The 15,865-nt window shown below is 45.5% G+C and overlaps 1 protein-coding gene across 1 annotated transcript; it reads left to right on the plus strand.

Annotated features, from left to right (window-relative positions):
* The first annotated feature begins 4,012 nt into the window (after positions 1–4,012).
* On the plus strand, positions 4,013–15,831 carry IDNK (IDNK gluconokinase). The gene is made up of 5 exons (XM_083465060.1): positions 4,013–4,118; positions 11,182–11,212; positions 11,841–11,927; positions 14,108–14,151; positions 15,339–15,831. Exons 1-5 carry the CDS (start codon positions 4,075–4,077, stop codon positions 15,688–15,690), a joined length of 558 nt encoding a protein of 185 aa, XP_083321186.1. The 5' UTR covers positions 4,013–4,074; the 3' UTR covers positions 15,691–15,831.
* Positions 15,832–15,865: the final 34 nt, after the last annotated feature.

Raw genomic sequence — 15,865 nt, forward strand, 5'->3', positions numbered from 1 at the left:
CCAAGGCCAGCCTAAAGGGTTGAGGTGCCATAAGCAAATTAAAATGTTGCCACCAACTTTGTGTCTTCTTCTGTGCTGGAGTGCATTAAAAAGAGCACATTACATGATCAAGTGTTTGCTGGGAGATTAGTTCCATTTTTTCATTTTCATTCTTAATTCCTGTCACTTAGTTACTGCCTCCCCTTTACAACCTTGCCCCCTGCCCTGGCATCTGATGGAGATGAGGAAGCTCCAGAACATATTTCTTTAAATGTATCGGATATCATGCAACAGCTGCTTGTTTTGGTTTTGGTTTTTTGCTGAACTTCATGGAGACTGGGAGTGGGTGAAATTTGGAAAAGAAAATCAATCTGGAGGAGAGATTTTGGAGGCTGAACTGTTGAGGAAGGGCAGTGTCAACTCTTTTTATTTTAAAAAAGCTGTTTTTACTTCAATATAATTTGTTTAATGCAACTTCAAGTGGCACAGGACACGGACAGCCAGTGGTTATCTGGACTGCTATGTTCCCTCACAAGGTCTCTATTATTTTTCTTCAAATCTTGTTCTGTGCTTTAATTTGATACTTCATTTGCCTATCTATGACCACAGTACAGTGTCCAAAAAACTATCCAAAGTTGGCTTTGACTTCATGAATAAATATACAGTGGTGCCTCACAAGACGAAATTAATCCGTTCCGTGAGTCTCTTCGTCTTGCGGTTTTTTCGTCTTGCGAAGTAAGGCTATTAGCGGCTATTAGCGGCTTAGCAGCTATTAACGGCTTAGCGGCTATTAACGGCTTAGCGGCTTTAAGAAAAAGGAAACAAACTCGCAAGAACTCGCAAGACGTTTCGTCTTGCGAAGCAAGCCCATAGGGAAATTCGTCTTGCGGAACGACTCAAAAAACGGAAAACTCTTTCGTCTTGCGCGTTTTTCGTCTTGCGAGGCATTCATCTTGCGAGGTACCACTGTATAGATAAGCATTCCATTTCAATCCAAGATATCTAAAAAGCCAAGCCCCAGGTATTATCACAAGCAAGTCTGGAAACAAAAGGGAGGTGCTTTGTCATCAAGGCAGCAAAATTAAATTTTCTCCAGCTATTGCCTGAGCATCATCCAAATGGGGGGAAATTATGAGCTTGCTTTAAATCTTCCACTGAAGTTCATTTCCTGCAAATTTGATCAGGAGTGCAGTATTGACAGAGAGGATATGTTCTATTCTTAGGATGATATGCAGCTGTTCCTAGATAAACCTGCATATAATCCTAATAAACGGTGGAAATGATAGGCAACTGTGGAAATTATAAGAAACTGTATATAAGAAACTACAAACTGTAGAAACTATAAGAAAAGTAATTAAAATTCACTCTTAATTTTGATATTGTTAAAAATTGCATCTTAATATAAATATAGTTGTGAGTATAATTTAACACTACATGAATGATTTCATGCATAAAATGAGTCAATGTCTTAATCTCTTCCATTTTCCTTCCATTTGAGATATATTACTGCCCTGCAATATAATCCTTGCAACAAAAGCAAATAATCTTGTTACAGTAATTACTCTGCGGTCAAGCCTTAAAGCAGCCTTCACCTGGTCCTGTCTCATGTTTTGGAATGTATGTACCGGTAAATATTACTGTATTTTAATGTTTGGTTGGAAGCCACCCAGAGTGGCTGGGGAAGCCCAGCCAGATGGGTGGGGTATAAATAATAAATTATTATAATTATTATTATTAAAAAATGCTGGCTGGGGCTGATGGGGATTGTAGTCAAACAAAATGTGCTCTGGTGGTGTTTCCTGCTTGGCAGGGGGTTGGACTCGATGGCCCTTGTGGTCTCTTCCAACTCTATGATTCTATGAGAACATCTGGAGGGCACCAGTTTGGAGAAAACAGCTTAAAATATATGTTTTAGCAGCCAGTCTTGGAATACTCTTTTGTCAGTGTTGCATGCCTAGTTTTTATTTTGTCATAGGGTAATGATTCCAACTTAACATATGAAACTACTGCAAAATGTCTCCTGCTTCAACTGATACTGGGTTTTTTCCTCTGGGCCCAAAGGGCTCCAAAGTGGGTAGGATTATATCCCTAGTATAGGGATGGCAACCCTGAGGTCCTCCAGATGCCAGCAGGCCAGATCCTGATCTTCCTTACCTCTCCCAAGCTCATTTGACAGGTAGGTGGGTGGGGCGAGGCCACCCACTTCTCAATCACCCGTTGTCAGATGATGACTGCTGGGACTTTGCTGGGCAGGCTTCAGGTCACCACTTATCAGTTGATGGGCGGTGACTTCCAGGCAGCTTTGTGCTCCAATCCGGTTCTGCAGTCGATCCAGTCTGGTCTCTACCTCCTCTACTTCATAGGTCTGGTGTGTGGCGAGTGGTTAGGGGGGAAAGGCCTCATGCCAGACCAAAACTGGACCCTTTCCCTTGGTGCTGCCCGTTGGGGCTGAGGGGAGCTGGGGTTCAACAGGGAAGGGAGGGAGGAATCAGGCTGCCCCATCCAGGGCCTAAGGAATTGCAACAGGGCCCCCAACCACCTTAGAATCATAGACTTGGAAGGGACCACAAAGGTCATTTCATCCAGTCCCCTGCAATGCAGGAATCTTCTGCCCAATGTGGGGCAATCCTGACAACCAGTCTCATGCTCTACAGCTATCCCTTAATCCAGCCTTGTGTTTGCCTATAATTGCAGTGGTTGCTAAGGTTGCATTGCATGGCTTGTTTAGAGAACGGAGGGAAATTTTTGCAGCCCTGTATCAGGCAGTTTTTAATGTTTGTTATTTTGCTATGTTTTATATACAGCCTTACCTAGAGTTAAAGTCGCTTCAGGTTGAGCGTTTTCAGGTTATGCTCCGCGGCGACCTGAAAGTAACAGAATGCATTACTTCTGGGTTTCACCACTCGCACATGAGCAGACGCTCAAAATGACGTCACGCACGTGCACAGAAGCGGCAAATCGCGACATACGCATGCGCAGACATGGTTTGCGTTCTGCTCAGGATGCGAACGGGGCTCTGGAACGGATCCTGTTCGCATCCAGAGGTACCACTGTATGCTGTAAGCTGCCCAAAGCAGCTGGGAGAAACCCAGCCAGATGGGCAGGGTATAAATAATAAAATTACAGTCATACCTCAGGTTAAAGTTGCTTCAGGTTGAGCGTTTTCAGGTTGCGCTCTGCGGCGACCCGGAAGTAATGGAGCATGTTACTTCCGGGTTTCGCCGCTTGCGCATGTGCAAACACTCAAAATGACGTCATGCGCAGAAGTGGTGAATTGCGACCTGCTAACGCGGGTTGCGTTCTCTTCAGGATGCGAACAGGGCTCTGGAACGGATCCCTTTTGCATCCAGCGGTACCACTGTGTTATTATTATTATTATTATTACACAGTATTATTATTAAGGCCTTGGCACCCTTTGGGCAACCGTAGCCGGCAGGTAGCCATCCTTCCTTTCAAGGGGGGCAGGGAGGTCCACTTGAATAAAATATGGGGGATAGGTCAGTGGCGTAGCATGGGTTGTCAGCACCCGGGGCAAGGCAAGTAATTTGTGCCCCCTAACCCATGGATTTGCGCCCCCTAACCCGTGGATTTGCGCCCCCTAACCCATGGATTTGCGCCCCCTAACCCTAACCCCCAGATGTTGCGGCCGGGCCCCCCTGCACCCCCCATGCTACGCCACTGGGATAGGTCAGCCGCGCCCCACACAATCGATCACATGACGTGGCATGCACGCACTACTGTATTTGAATGGCAATGCTCATCAACTTCGAGGGGGCTGGCCCCTCAAGTATTTTATTGGGGCGGCCGAAGGGACCCCTAGGAGTTGGCTGCTGTGAGGAAGGGCAAGATGCACCACCCCCCCGCGCGCCCCAGGAAAGCGGAGCCACGATCACCCAGGCGGAGCCCCTTCGAGTCCACCTGAGGCGCTGCTTGCGCAGCCCGCTAGGGCGAAGCGGACGCGTTTCGCGCGCGGCGCCCCGTGCACTTGGCCCGCGGAGCCGCCAGCCAGGTTCGCGGGGCGGGGCAGGCGGCGAGGCGGGGCCGCGCAGAGCAGAGCAGGCGGCCGGGGAGCCGGAGTGGAGCCGCCTGGGCGTGATGGCGCTGCAGCTGGTGGTCATGGGAGTGAGCGGCTCCGGGAAGTAGGTAGAGGGCGCGGGGGAGCGGGCGGTGAGGGGCGCGGGAGAGAGGAGGAGGAGGAGAAGCTCGTTTCGCCGCCTCCCTCATCCGGGTCTCCGAGAACTTCCCTCTCGCAGCTTTGCTCTGAAAGGTCTCTTCAGTCTTGTTCCCAGCGTGGTTCTCCTTTCCCGGGCTGCTCCTTACCCGACCTTCGCCTTCAGGTCCCCGGGGGGGTTGCAGCAGTGTGAAAGCGCAAGAGGCGAGCCGCGGAGACAAAGGTGCCGCCAAGCTCCCGTGTTCCCCGTCCTCACGTGCCGTGACTTGCTGGGTTCACGCTCGTGTAGGAGCTGACGCTGGAGGGGATGCCCAGCAACGCAGGACACGTGTGTGAGTTCCCTGCACGGGGAGATTTGTGCCCTCTGGAATGAGCAGCTGAAGGAAAGAAGAAGGGGTCAAATGCCTGCTTGCTAACTGAGCAAAGTCCTTTTCACTTTTCTTTTGCTCTGAAGTAACAGGAATGGGGCCATTTAAAACATAAACAAAGGTGTGTGAATAGAAGAGCCGGCTAATTATTGGGTTTTTTTCAGCTGGAGATTAAAAACCGGTTTGGAATATATTTTAATTACAGCTGTTGCCCTGGAAGAAGGATTTGAGTTGACAAACTGTGGGAAAGAACTGCCTATGCATTCTCAGCTGCCGGTAGTTGGGGAAGTTGCCAGGTTACCAATTTGAAATCTTTAAAATCTTGTCTGGTTTTGTTTTTTAAAACTACGGTACTTCTATACTGCTCTTCGTCAATCATTCTAGAGCCGTTCACAGCAGTACAAAGATATTTTCTATAAAAACCAGCACATTAAAATGCCATTAATTACACAAGTATCCACTCTGAACCAGTTCCATATTAATTGCAAACATATAACATATCTGTCTTTAGCCAGCTTCAGAAACTCATTGGCGTCAGTTATTGCCTTATTTCAGAGCTTTCTTGATGGCAGGAGAAAAACTCCATTCTTAGCCGTCTTCTGTACTTTGCCCTCCCACCCAAACCCCACCTCTCACAGCAGCCCCATAAGCACTTTACCTCAAGAAAATTCACTGGATGAGCACAGCTTCCATTCCCCACAGCAGTTTTCTTGCTCAGGCAGTAGTGACCGCCAGCATATCTTTTATCTCACAATTAACCTAGTTTAAATGGGTGCAAGACTCTCCGTCTGCTCTCCTGCAAGAACATGTCAGCATTTTCACTCCACTTTCCCAGCAGTGCTGCCAGAGCAAAGCACATTACCCAGCCAGACTGAGAGGGAGAAGAAGGCACACATTCTGCGGCTGTAGCTATGAATGCTGCTGTAGTTGGAGGGGGACGTAGATGGTAAACCAGCCCTGGCTAGGGCATTGGTTGCAGGAGAACAGAGGATATATCCAGGCATCCAGGCATGTTTGCCAGTCTGTTCTGCTGTATTGGTGCTACCGCAGAAAAGGCTCTGTCTCTTGGGCCCACTCGCCGTAACTGCGGGGAAAGGGGAACATGAAGCAGGGGCTTTGCAGGTGATCCATAGCTGGATTCATATAGTTGCAGATACCTCGATTTGTCAGCCGTGCTAAAAACTGCTGCTGTTCTGCCCTTTCCTAAATATATGGCACAGGGAGGAATTCCACATTGTTCTAGGCTGATGGTTCCATCGGGATGAGCGTTTTGGCTTCCTGGATGGCATGATCCACCCTCCTCTCCACCTGTGGGCTGTTCTGAGGATTCTCCTGAAATCCCACAATACATATGGGGAACACAGCAGGACGAGGGAGGGAAAAGCCTCATTGTGCAAGCGGAGATCCTTCTGTGCAGGGCTTTGGCGGACAGGACTCATTAGTTGAATCCTGCCCATTAAAATTTGTGCATTGAATTCTCATATATTTACATAAAATATCTTGCAGTTAAACAGAAGGCTCCTGGATTACACACACTTAACTGCCACATTACATCATACCTCCTCACTCTTTGCATATGTATTTAGCATAGACATCACAATCCATTTCACAATTATTGTTGCTTCATTGTGTGGGAAGGCTATATGAGCTTCTTCCCCAAATGCCCCTCCTTGTTTGTTCTTCCATAGACCGCAATGTCCCCCCTTCTAAAACAGAGTAGCTACTAAAGTTGTTTTTGTTTAATCCAAACCCTATTCTAATCATTCTTACTCTAGGGAATGTCCAATGTGGGTTTATATCAAGCACCGTGGCTCTTAAGGGGAGCCATGAAAATATATACTGACAGAGGCTATGTTACTGGACAGGCAAAAAATGACAGCTTTTCTGTCTCGCTGCAACTTCATGCTAGGGAAGCCATATCTCTGGAACATCTGCCTGTCAGGTTAAAGCCACAGAGCCTTGGTCAGGAAAAATGGTGGCAAGCAGCCATTTGTGGGGAGGAGGGATTTTGTTGTAAGCCCTGCAACAATCATGTTCCCCTTGCTGTGGTGAAGTGTCTGTGTGCGCAGCAGTTCTGAGAGTTACTCTGAGGCAGAGATGAATCTAGAATCAGGTCCCCAGAACTCTCTGAAGGGCAACCTATAGATTCAGGTCATAATTATGCATACTCTTCCAGGAGTGGAAATGGTAGGCTGGCAGGATTGATTAGGTAGTCCAATGAAGGCGCCTGCAATCCTATGCACAGTTTCCTATGAATAAACTACAAGGAACACAATGACTTTTTTCGTAGATGTGTAAGATTCCACTGGAAATCATAAGGCCCTCACTCCTTCTTTTCAAACTATCACTTACATTTCAATAATGCAATGTTTTAATCAGTTAATTAATGGATAGTGATAATCTGTGTGTGGAAACTGGGTGTTCCTTCAGCTTTGCTAGCACAAGATGGCAAAACACATTATGTGGTGCTGGCAACATCACAGGCTAAAACAACAGCGTTTAGAATGACAGTGAAAAATGTTTTGATTGCAGAGGTCTAGTCGTTGCTCCACATTGAGCTCAGATACCGCCAAATGAACTCGCATATCTGCATGCTTTTGATATGTGCACTTAAAGCAGCTTTCTTTCCCCCCCCCCCCCCAGAGTATGTTGGGGAGCTTGTGATGTGAAAACTTAATTCCATGCTGCATGAAGAAACCCTTGTGGGCGTGTTCAACACCCACACATGCATGTCAAAACTAATCTGATAACCTATTACCAAATATTACTTTGGAAGAGACAGTATGTATTTTAATAGGCCTACTTGCCATAATTGTACTGTTCAAATTGCACGCTGAGAGAGTGTTGCTTCGCAGGAGCAACTCTTTGTACATCAGTTTTATATATAGGGTTATTTACTAAATGTGAATAATTGCTGTTTGCTTGGGGATCTCTTCAAAGCAAGGCTGGCCAAATACTTCTCAAAGAATAAAAGAAAGAGCAGGGCTCAGTGGGAAGAGAATGTAAGCGTGCATGGAACTGAGACTTGCTTCGTTGACCTTTAATACTGAAAGTTGATGCAAGCCCTGTAGCAATCTTCTGTGTTGTACTGATTCTGCAGGGCAATGCTAGTCCTATTGAAGCATACACTAGAATAGGGTAGACGAAACATACAGCTCCCCTCAGTCACGTTCATGTGTTGAATACCATTGGCTGTTGGCATGGCCATTCACAGTTACACAGCTATGGAACTATAGGTTTTTACAGATCTCGTCAAATCTTGAAGCATATGTACTACCCAGAAACTGAGGTCCAGCGCCGAGGGCCTTCTGGCGGTTCCCTCACTGCAAGAAGCCAAGTTACAGGGAACCAGGCAGAGGGCCTTCTCGGTAGTGGCGCCCTCCCTGTGGAACGCCCTCCCACCAGATGTCAAAGAGATAAACAATTACCAGACTTTTAGAAGACATCTGAAGGCAGCCCTGTTTAGGGAAGCTTTTAATGTTTGATGTATTACGGTATTTTAATATCTTGTTGGAAGCCGCCCAGAGTGGCTGGGGAAGCCCAGCCAGATGGGTGGGGTATAAATAATAAATAAATAATTATTATTATTATTATTATTATTATTATTATTATTATTGATAGTGGTGGCTGGTAGGGCAGAAAGCAGAGAGACCAGCAGCAGGCTGAGTTTGGCCAATAACAGGCAAAGCCAACAAATTCTAATTTTGCACCCAGCCACCTCCTAGCTGAGTTATGCAAAGGCAGCGCTGAGATTAGGAATCTAAGAATCATAGAATTGTAGAGTTGGCAGGGACCCCAAGGGTCATTTAGTCCAACCCCCTGCGATGCAGGAATGTCAGCTAGAGCAAAATTCAGCTAAAGCAGATGTCAGGCAGTGCCATACCCTGGATGTAAGGAGGAAGTGGAGGCTGGCTGGCATTGGTGGGACATTGCCCCATTGAGTCTTAAAGACCAGCCTATTCAACATACAGACAGACGAACAACTATTGTACAAATCATATCATTGCCTAGGATAAGTATTCTACTTCAGAAGACACGGCAACCTCTTGAAAAAAGTTCAGTTCGCCGCAGTAGCAAAAGGAAGACTATAAATGATCATAACCTGATAATAGCACTGACACTTTGCATTGTTCAAGCTCCCATTATGTAGAATTGGGGACAGAGATCTAACCTTTGATTGGCTTATACAGGGCATGTTAAAGGAGATCAGAGGCAATATCCTCTATCTGTGGCAATTTGCACACACCAAGAGGGCCGGTCACTTAACAGCGCAGCCCTATGCATGTCTAATCAGGGAATTCTGTGGTCCTTGCTCCCAGGTAAGCGTGTATAGAGCTGCAGCCTCATTGATGCAGACACAATCATCAGTTTTCACTAAAGAGTGCAAAAAAAGACAATATTGTTGTTGGTTTATTTAGCATTTGTTTCCCACCAGAATACATAGTCTCCTTCCTGCTTTTACCCTTACAACAATCCTCTGAGTTTGGTTCGACTGAGGGAGGCAGACTTGTCCAAAGCCACACAGCGATCTTCAAAGGAATATACTGTTGCAGAAAATGTGCTACTGCACACTGGTTAGAACTGGGCAGTTTAATGCAATCCTTTTAATGTAAGGGTACCTCACTATTCTGGGAAAGAGTGCCAGTTTTTAGCAATCTCTAGTGCAGATCCCATAAGCATGAATGCAGACACCAAGAACGACAATTCTTTGAGGTTGGGGGGGGGGGAGGTGACTGTGGTGCAGCATAAGCTTTTTATTCAGAAGCTCCCAGGTTCAATCCCTGAAAGACAGAACTCTGAACCCCGGAAAGCCATTGCCACTCAGTGCAGACAGTACTAAACTACGTGGACCGATGGCCTGAATTGGTATAAGACAGGCCTTGACTACCCAGTGAGCTTCACACCTACAACAGAATTTGAACCCAAGTTACCTCTGTCTCCAGCACTCCAGCTCCTGCTCTATTTTAGTTCAGGATTAAGCACCAACCCGAAAACTGGCTAGCATGCACCCAATCCTATGCATTTTCCCCCCTTCCAAAGTTTCCTCCCTTAGTTACAGTGGAGTTTATTCCCAAGTGTGTTTATAGGACTTCAGCCTGAAGACTCTTCAGATCTTCAGTCTCTCTGTGAAGCGTCTTGACTCGCCTGTCTCAGCTTTTGGGTCTCTGTGTTACAATGTACATTATTCTTTCTGTGCTTCAGCAATGAGAAAATTGAAATCGGTTTGTTACGGTTGAAAACATTGCTGGGAGCCTCATGCAAAGTGGTATGAACTAGAAAGACAGGCTGCTGCTTTTGGGTGGTGGAGAGAGGGAAAAGGTGTGGAGACTTTGAAGTTTACCAGAGGTGCTGCAATTTATAATATTTCCTCACAAACTTGCAGTGGTGGAATGGATATCTATTCTAATAACAATTCACAGCATCTATTCAGTGTTTTTGAGTGTTTGAAGAACTTCACAGAAATTATGTCAGTGTGCCTTACAAGAACCTTGTGAGGTCGGTCACTCTTATTTTCCCCATGATATAGATAGGGGCTGAGGTTGGAAACATACGGCTTGTTTTAAGGCCACCTGGAGAGGTGGTGGTAGAGTCAAGATTACAATTACAGGCTTCTTTGTTCCACGGATCAGCCATGATTGTACATCTCTCATGCTGGGAGTGGTGGGGGCAGAGAGGCTAAAAATTTTTTTAGGGGGGAATCATGGCATCACAGCTGGCGACTGGCAAGAGTGATAAATAAATTTAATTTAAAATATGACTTTTGGGGGGAACCTAAAAAACCTTTTAGAGAGCCAAATGTGGCTCATTGACCTTGTTTAGCAATCACTGCCTTTACATTTCAAACATTGCTACATGGACAGAAAGCTTCCCAGGCCTGCAACTTGAACATGAGTTGCCTAGCTGAAGGGGTTTTTTTCAGGGGAAACTTACCAGAACTCAGTTCTGGCACCATTGCCATTATAAGAGAACGAAGGAGGCATTCATGGCGAGTTCCGGCACCTCTTTTTCTAGAAAAATAGCACTGCGGTAGATGCAAATACCTTGCTTTATGATGAATTATTTCTGTTGTATTTTCCGCATTCTAGCATCCCACCCATGACTTTCATAAACTTTGTATCAGCTCAGCTTTTCACTGCTACTGCCATTTCTGTGTTTCTAGCTCTCTCCAGACCTCACAAGTAGCACATCTCAGGACTAGTTCACTCTTCTTCTCCCTCAGGAATGGGGAGCAAGATGATTCCGGTGCCTTATGAGGAGACCTGGTCAGCTCCTATATTCTGCCAGCATCGTGTGACCTGCCCTGAGATCTATGGTTATAGGGCTGTATACAACTTTAATAAATAATAATAATTTGCATTTTACACTCATTTCTGTTTCAGCTGGGACATTTGCATTTGTTTAGAATAGTAACTTCAGTTAGGCTGATTGAAGTGAAGGTTCTGTGAGTCACCCACTTACATATATTACTCATTTGTAACTTATATCTGATACGTTTATCTCCAGATAACCAACATAATTCTCTCACTTGAGAGTTTCCACTTTAGATTTATAATAGTCCTCTGGCATTTATAGGCAGGATAACAGATAGAATTGACTGTTGATTTTATCTAGTGAATTTATTCTCCAGATACAGAATTTACACTTCTCCGTGTTGTTTTACAGATCAACTGTGGGCTCCCAGCTGGGAGATAAGGTACCGTTGATATATTACTTTTCATACATGGGTTCATTGTCTGTTGCTGCGCTTTCCAAGTGTTTATGTAGGGGTGAAGGACCTCAGGCCCAGGGGCAGAGTGCAGCCCCCCAGGCTTCTGCCTGACCCTTGGGACTCCCTGCAAGGCACACCCTTTCCCTAGCCAGTCCACTTTCCTTGAATGTTTTGGGCTGGCTGGAATATGCCCTGTAACTCTGCCTGGATATGCAGAGAGGGCTGTGAGTGTGTGCATACAAACCAGCCCACTGTGCAAAGGCATGATTTACATCAGCTGCTCCACCCTTTTCTGCCTTTAGCCCTGCCCACCCTGGGAGGTTGCCTGGAATGGAATGTGCACTTTCTTTTTCCAGGACTGTAAATCAGCCCCTCTCAACCTGGGTCTCCCAGATGTTGTTGGAATACACCTCCCGTCATCCCTCGCTAGCAGGACCAGCGGTCAGGGATGATAGGAGTCCTGCAACTTCCAGAGACCCAAAGTTGAGAAAGGCCGATATAAATGGTGACTCATTTTGTGACATAAGGATTGTGTCATCCTTATTGTGTGTTTGCTAAGATTTGTTGCTGCAAAACTAAGATGAAGTAATCCCTAATTATAATTCCTATTTAGCTCGGATGGAAATTCTATGATGGCGACGACTATCATCCAGAAGAGAACAGAAAGAAAATGGCAGCAGGAATACCTCTGAATGACCAGGTATGGCATATATTCCAGAAGCCTCGTCTTCCCCCTCTCAGCTGCCTGTGAACAAGCAAAGTGTTTACAACTAGGGGGAACAGGAAGTCTCTGTATGCCTCCCACATCCCAGTCAGCCGTAATCTGCAGGTTACTTGGGCTCTGATGGATTGCTGCTTTGCCAGTAGACCAAGAACTCTATTTTCTTTTGCCTGTTGAATTGAGGCTGCAATCCTGTGCACACTTAACTTGGAAATGAGCTCCACTGAACACAGGGAGACTTACTTCTGAGTAAACATCCCGGCTACATTTGAATAGGTGAGCCGTGTTTTTCATCTTATACAACTCTGGGTTGCATCCAGCTAAATTGCTGTGCACACGAAATGACTTCCATGAGCCACATTCTCCTGCCCTTGCACGCCACCCACACCCCTCCCCAATCTGCTTTGGGGGGCTAGGGGAAATGCAGAGATTTGTGGGGTTGCACAGAGGAAGTAGAGGGAAGGCAAGTTTCACTGAAGTTGTGGAAATTGTTCCGCATGTGCAGTGATTTAGTTGGTTATAAAAATTCTTAACTTCTAGCAGTGCAATAATTGCATATGTTTAACTCTGCCATTGTAATCAGTAGGATTTTAAAATTTATTGACAGCATAATCTTATGCACATTTAACTCAGAAACAAGTGGTGGTTACTTCCCCAGGTGTGTATAGCAGGAGTAGCCAATGTGATGCCCTCCAGATGTTTCTTGGTCAATGATCAGGGGTGGTGGACGTTGTAGTCACATTGGCTACCCCTGGTGAATAGGATTGCACAGTAGCGTAGCGTGGGTTGTCAGCACCCGGGGCAAGGCAAGTAATTTGCGCCCCCTAACCCGTGGATTTGCGCCCCCTAACCCTAACCCCCAGATGTTGTGCCCAGTGCGGCCGGCCCCCCCTGCACCCCCCACGCTACGCCACTGGGATTGCAGCCTCGCTTTGGTTGGATGAGCTGTGACAGTAGACAAAAACACCCACTTATTACACAAGTGCAAACCCAGTGAAGTAAAAATGTTCTCACTGAAGCCGTTTCCGAAGGCATGGTCTATAAATCTTACTTCTTTGGGTTTAATTCCTTTGAAGCCATTTGGACTGCACTGCTAGACACTGTCTGTGAATTGTCCTCTTTGCAGGATACTTTTACCAACCAGAAATAACTAGAAAGATGCATCACAATGGATCTTCCTTCCTTCCACTTTATATCAGTTAGTGCCTGTGCTTTTTCAAACGACGTACACAAGTTAACAGGAACTGTCAGCGAAAATCAACTAAAAATGTTATATAACATACCAGCACAGGCAACATTTTAAAGGAAACTGAACATATGAATATCAGCCACTGCTTTGGAATGTGGCTGGCCAAAAGCAGACTCCACTTACACCTTTGCAATCGTTTTTATAACACGTAAAAATGCAACCATTTTCTTAATACTGTATACGGAAATAGCTACCTTGCGTAAGTGGATGAAACGATTATGCTACATCCAGCATATCTCTCGTGCACATTACTATACAATTTTCACATGGCTAAACTTAAGATTTGCTAAGGATGTCATTGCAAGGAGCAGTATCACCCTCAAAATAAGAGTTCATAGGATATACCTAAGAACATCTTTTATAGGTGTCTCTTTACTGGCCTTTGCCAACACTATGAAGCTTATGCCGGTGAAGGGAGCAGATGCTTTCTGATGAATGAACTGGTGGCATGAAACTGTGAAAGCCGCATGGAAGACAGGAGTGCGCTTCATAGTGAATGAACAGTCTCCCACCTCCTTCCCAGCCCGGCAGACTTTCGAGCTGTCATTTATAAAACTTGTCCTAACACAAGCTAGACAGAAAGGTGAAGCTTTAATGCTGAGCAATTACAAAGAAATCTGCAGGCAATATAAAGCTTAAATTGGATTACGTTGAGAAGCTGATCAATCATTTTGATTGTATTTGCCATACTCATTTGAGCCAAGTGAACTAGCAGGCAGAAGTTAATCCCTCACTAAAGATTCATATTGAAGCAAATGTGGCTATGGTGATGATGATTTGTGATTGCTGTTAATATGAAGAGGCTATGATGTACTTCTGGCAGAAAACCTGAGAATATTAGGCGTTGTTATTTCAGGTAAAATGGCAGAATTTGCTTAAGCCTATCTGTTTTGTCTGTCTTGTTTCTTAGGACAGAATCCCATGGCTTTGCCACCTGCATGACATATTAATGAGGTATGAAAGTGACTGAATCTTAAGAAACTTGAAACCAGTGTTGTGCATTCTGCTGTAGAACCCACATTATTGCCAAAAACGGCTGCTTGAGTATGGAGCTCATTAAGTTTTGTTGAAAGAAAGAAAGATTTCTAGCCCCTCAGACTATATAGCTGAATAGGATTTCCAGTAGTCAAGAGCTCAGTCTTAAATGCCTTACTTAGCTCTGCTTCCATGACTAGCAGGACAGATTTCTGTAACACACATTAACCGCTTATAGTGAGAGCAAACTATTAGAAAGCCAGTAGGTAGGACTATAGACAAGGAACCTTTGGGCCTCCGAATGTTGTTGGCCTCCAATTCGCATCAGTCCCACCCAGCACAGCCATTGATGAGGGACATTCTGGTCCAACAGCAGCTAGAGGACCAAAGGTTCCCCAGCCCTGCTAGAGGTCTTGGAGAGCTGGAATCAAAGCTTAGTTCTGCCTTAACTTTTTGTGTATGGGACGCGGGTGGCGCTGTGGGTTAAACCACAGAGCCTAGGACTTGCCGGTCAGAAGGTCGGAGGTTTGAATCCCCACAATGGGGTGAGCTCCTGTTGCTCGGTCCCTGCTCCTGCCAACCTAGCAGTTCGAAAGCACGTCAAAGTGCAAGTAGATACATAAGGACCGCTCCGGCGGGAAGGTAAACGGCGTTTCCGTGCGCTTCTCTGGTTCGCCAGAAGCAGCTTCGTCATGCTGGCCACATGACCCGGAAGCTGTACGCCGGCTCCCTCGGCCAGTAAAGCGAGATGAGCGCCGCAACCCCCGAGTCGGTCACAACTGGACCTAATGGTCAGGGGTCCCTTTACCCTTTAAACTTTTTGTGTAATCTAGCAAACTGACAGTAAATGGCTTAATTGCAGGAAGGATACACAACATAGCCCTAATGGGGATGATACCACTTGTGTATGTGAGGGGGAATACATGACTAAATGCTCCCCCATGTCACTATTTTTGCTTGTGGAAAAGCTACTATACTCTACCCTAGCTTCCTTTCTACATGCAGGGGGCTTTTTGCATGAGCGAGAATTCAGAAATACTATATGTTTGAAGGTAGTACAAACTAGGTAGGCTGTTCCTTAAACTCAGTCCTAAGGAAGCTTAATCACTATGTGCATAATATTTTCCTGAGGTGTGCAAGTAATAATATTTTTTTCCTTTTTGTAGGGAACAAGCATCAGGACAGAATGCAATTTTAGCCTGCTCAGCCCTGAAAAAAATGTATAGATGCATTTTGGAGAACAGAGGGACTGGTGGCGACCGTGGTCACCTAGAGGAAGATGAGGTGACTCCACCACTAAATATCCTTTTTGTCCACTTAGATGGCCCTATGAGCCTAATTGCTAAACGGCTGGAGAAGAGAAAGGGACATTTTATGCCACCTGCTCTACTCCAGTCTCAGTTTGATACTCTCGAACCTCCATCACCCCCAGAAAAGTCTATTACTGTCAGTTTAGAAAAGTCCGCTTCAGAAATTGTATCTGAAATCGAAGAATATATTAAAAACTTGAATCGTTAATTGTACCAAGGTGGTTCCTGCACTACAATACCATCTCAAAACAAAGACATCTCTCTTACAATTTCTCTTTAATTAAGAAGTAGAATTTTATGCATTGGCTCCCCCCCCCCTTGTGAAGAGCACAAAATAAAAGACATTTTAGTCATATGGTATTTAACTTTTGTACACAAGCTGG

This window comes from Podarcis liolepis (genome assembly GCF_965112155.1).
Source record: "Podarcis liolepis genome assembly, chromosome: 11".
NCBI classification, from domain to species: domain Eukaryota; kingdom Metazoa; phylum Chordata; class Lepidosauria; order Squamata; family Lacertidae; genus Podarcis; species Podarcis liolepis.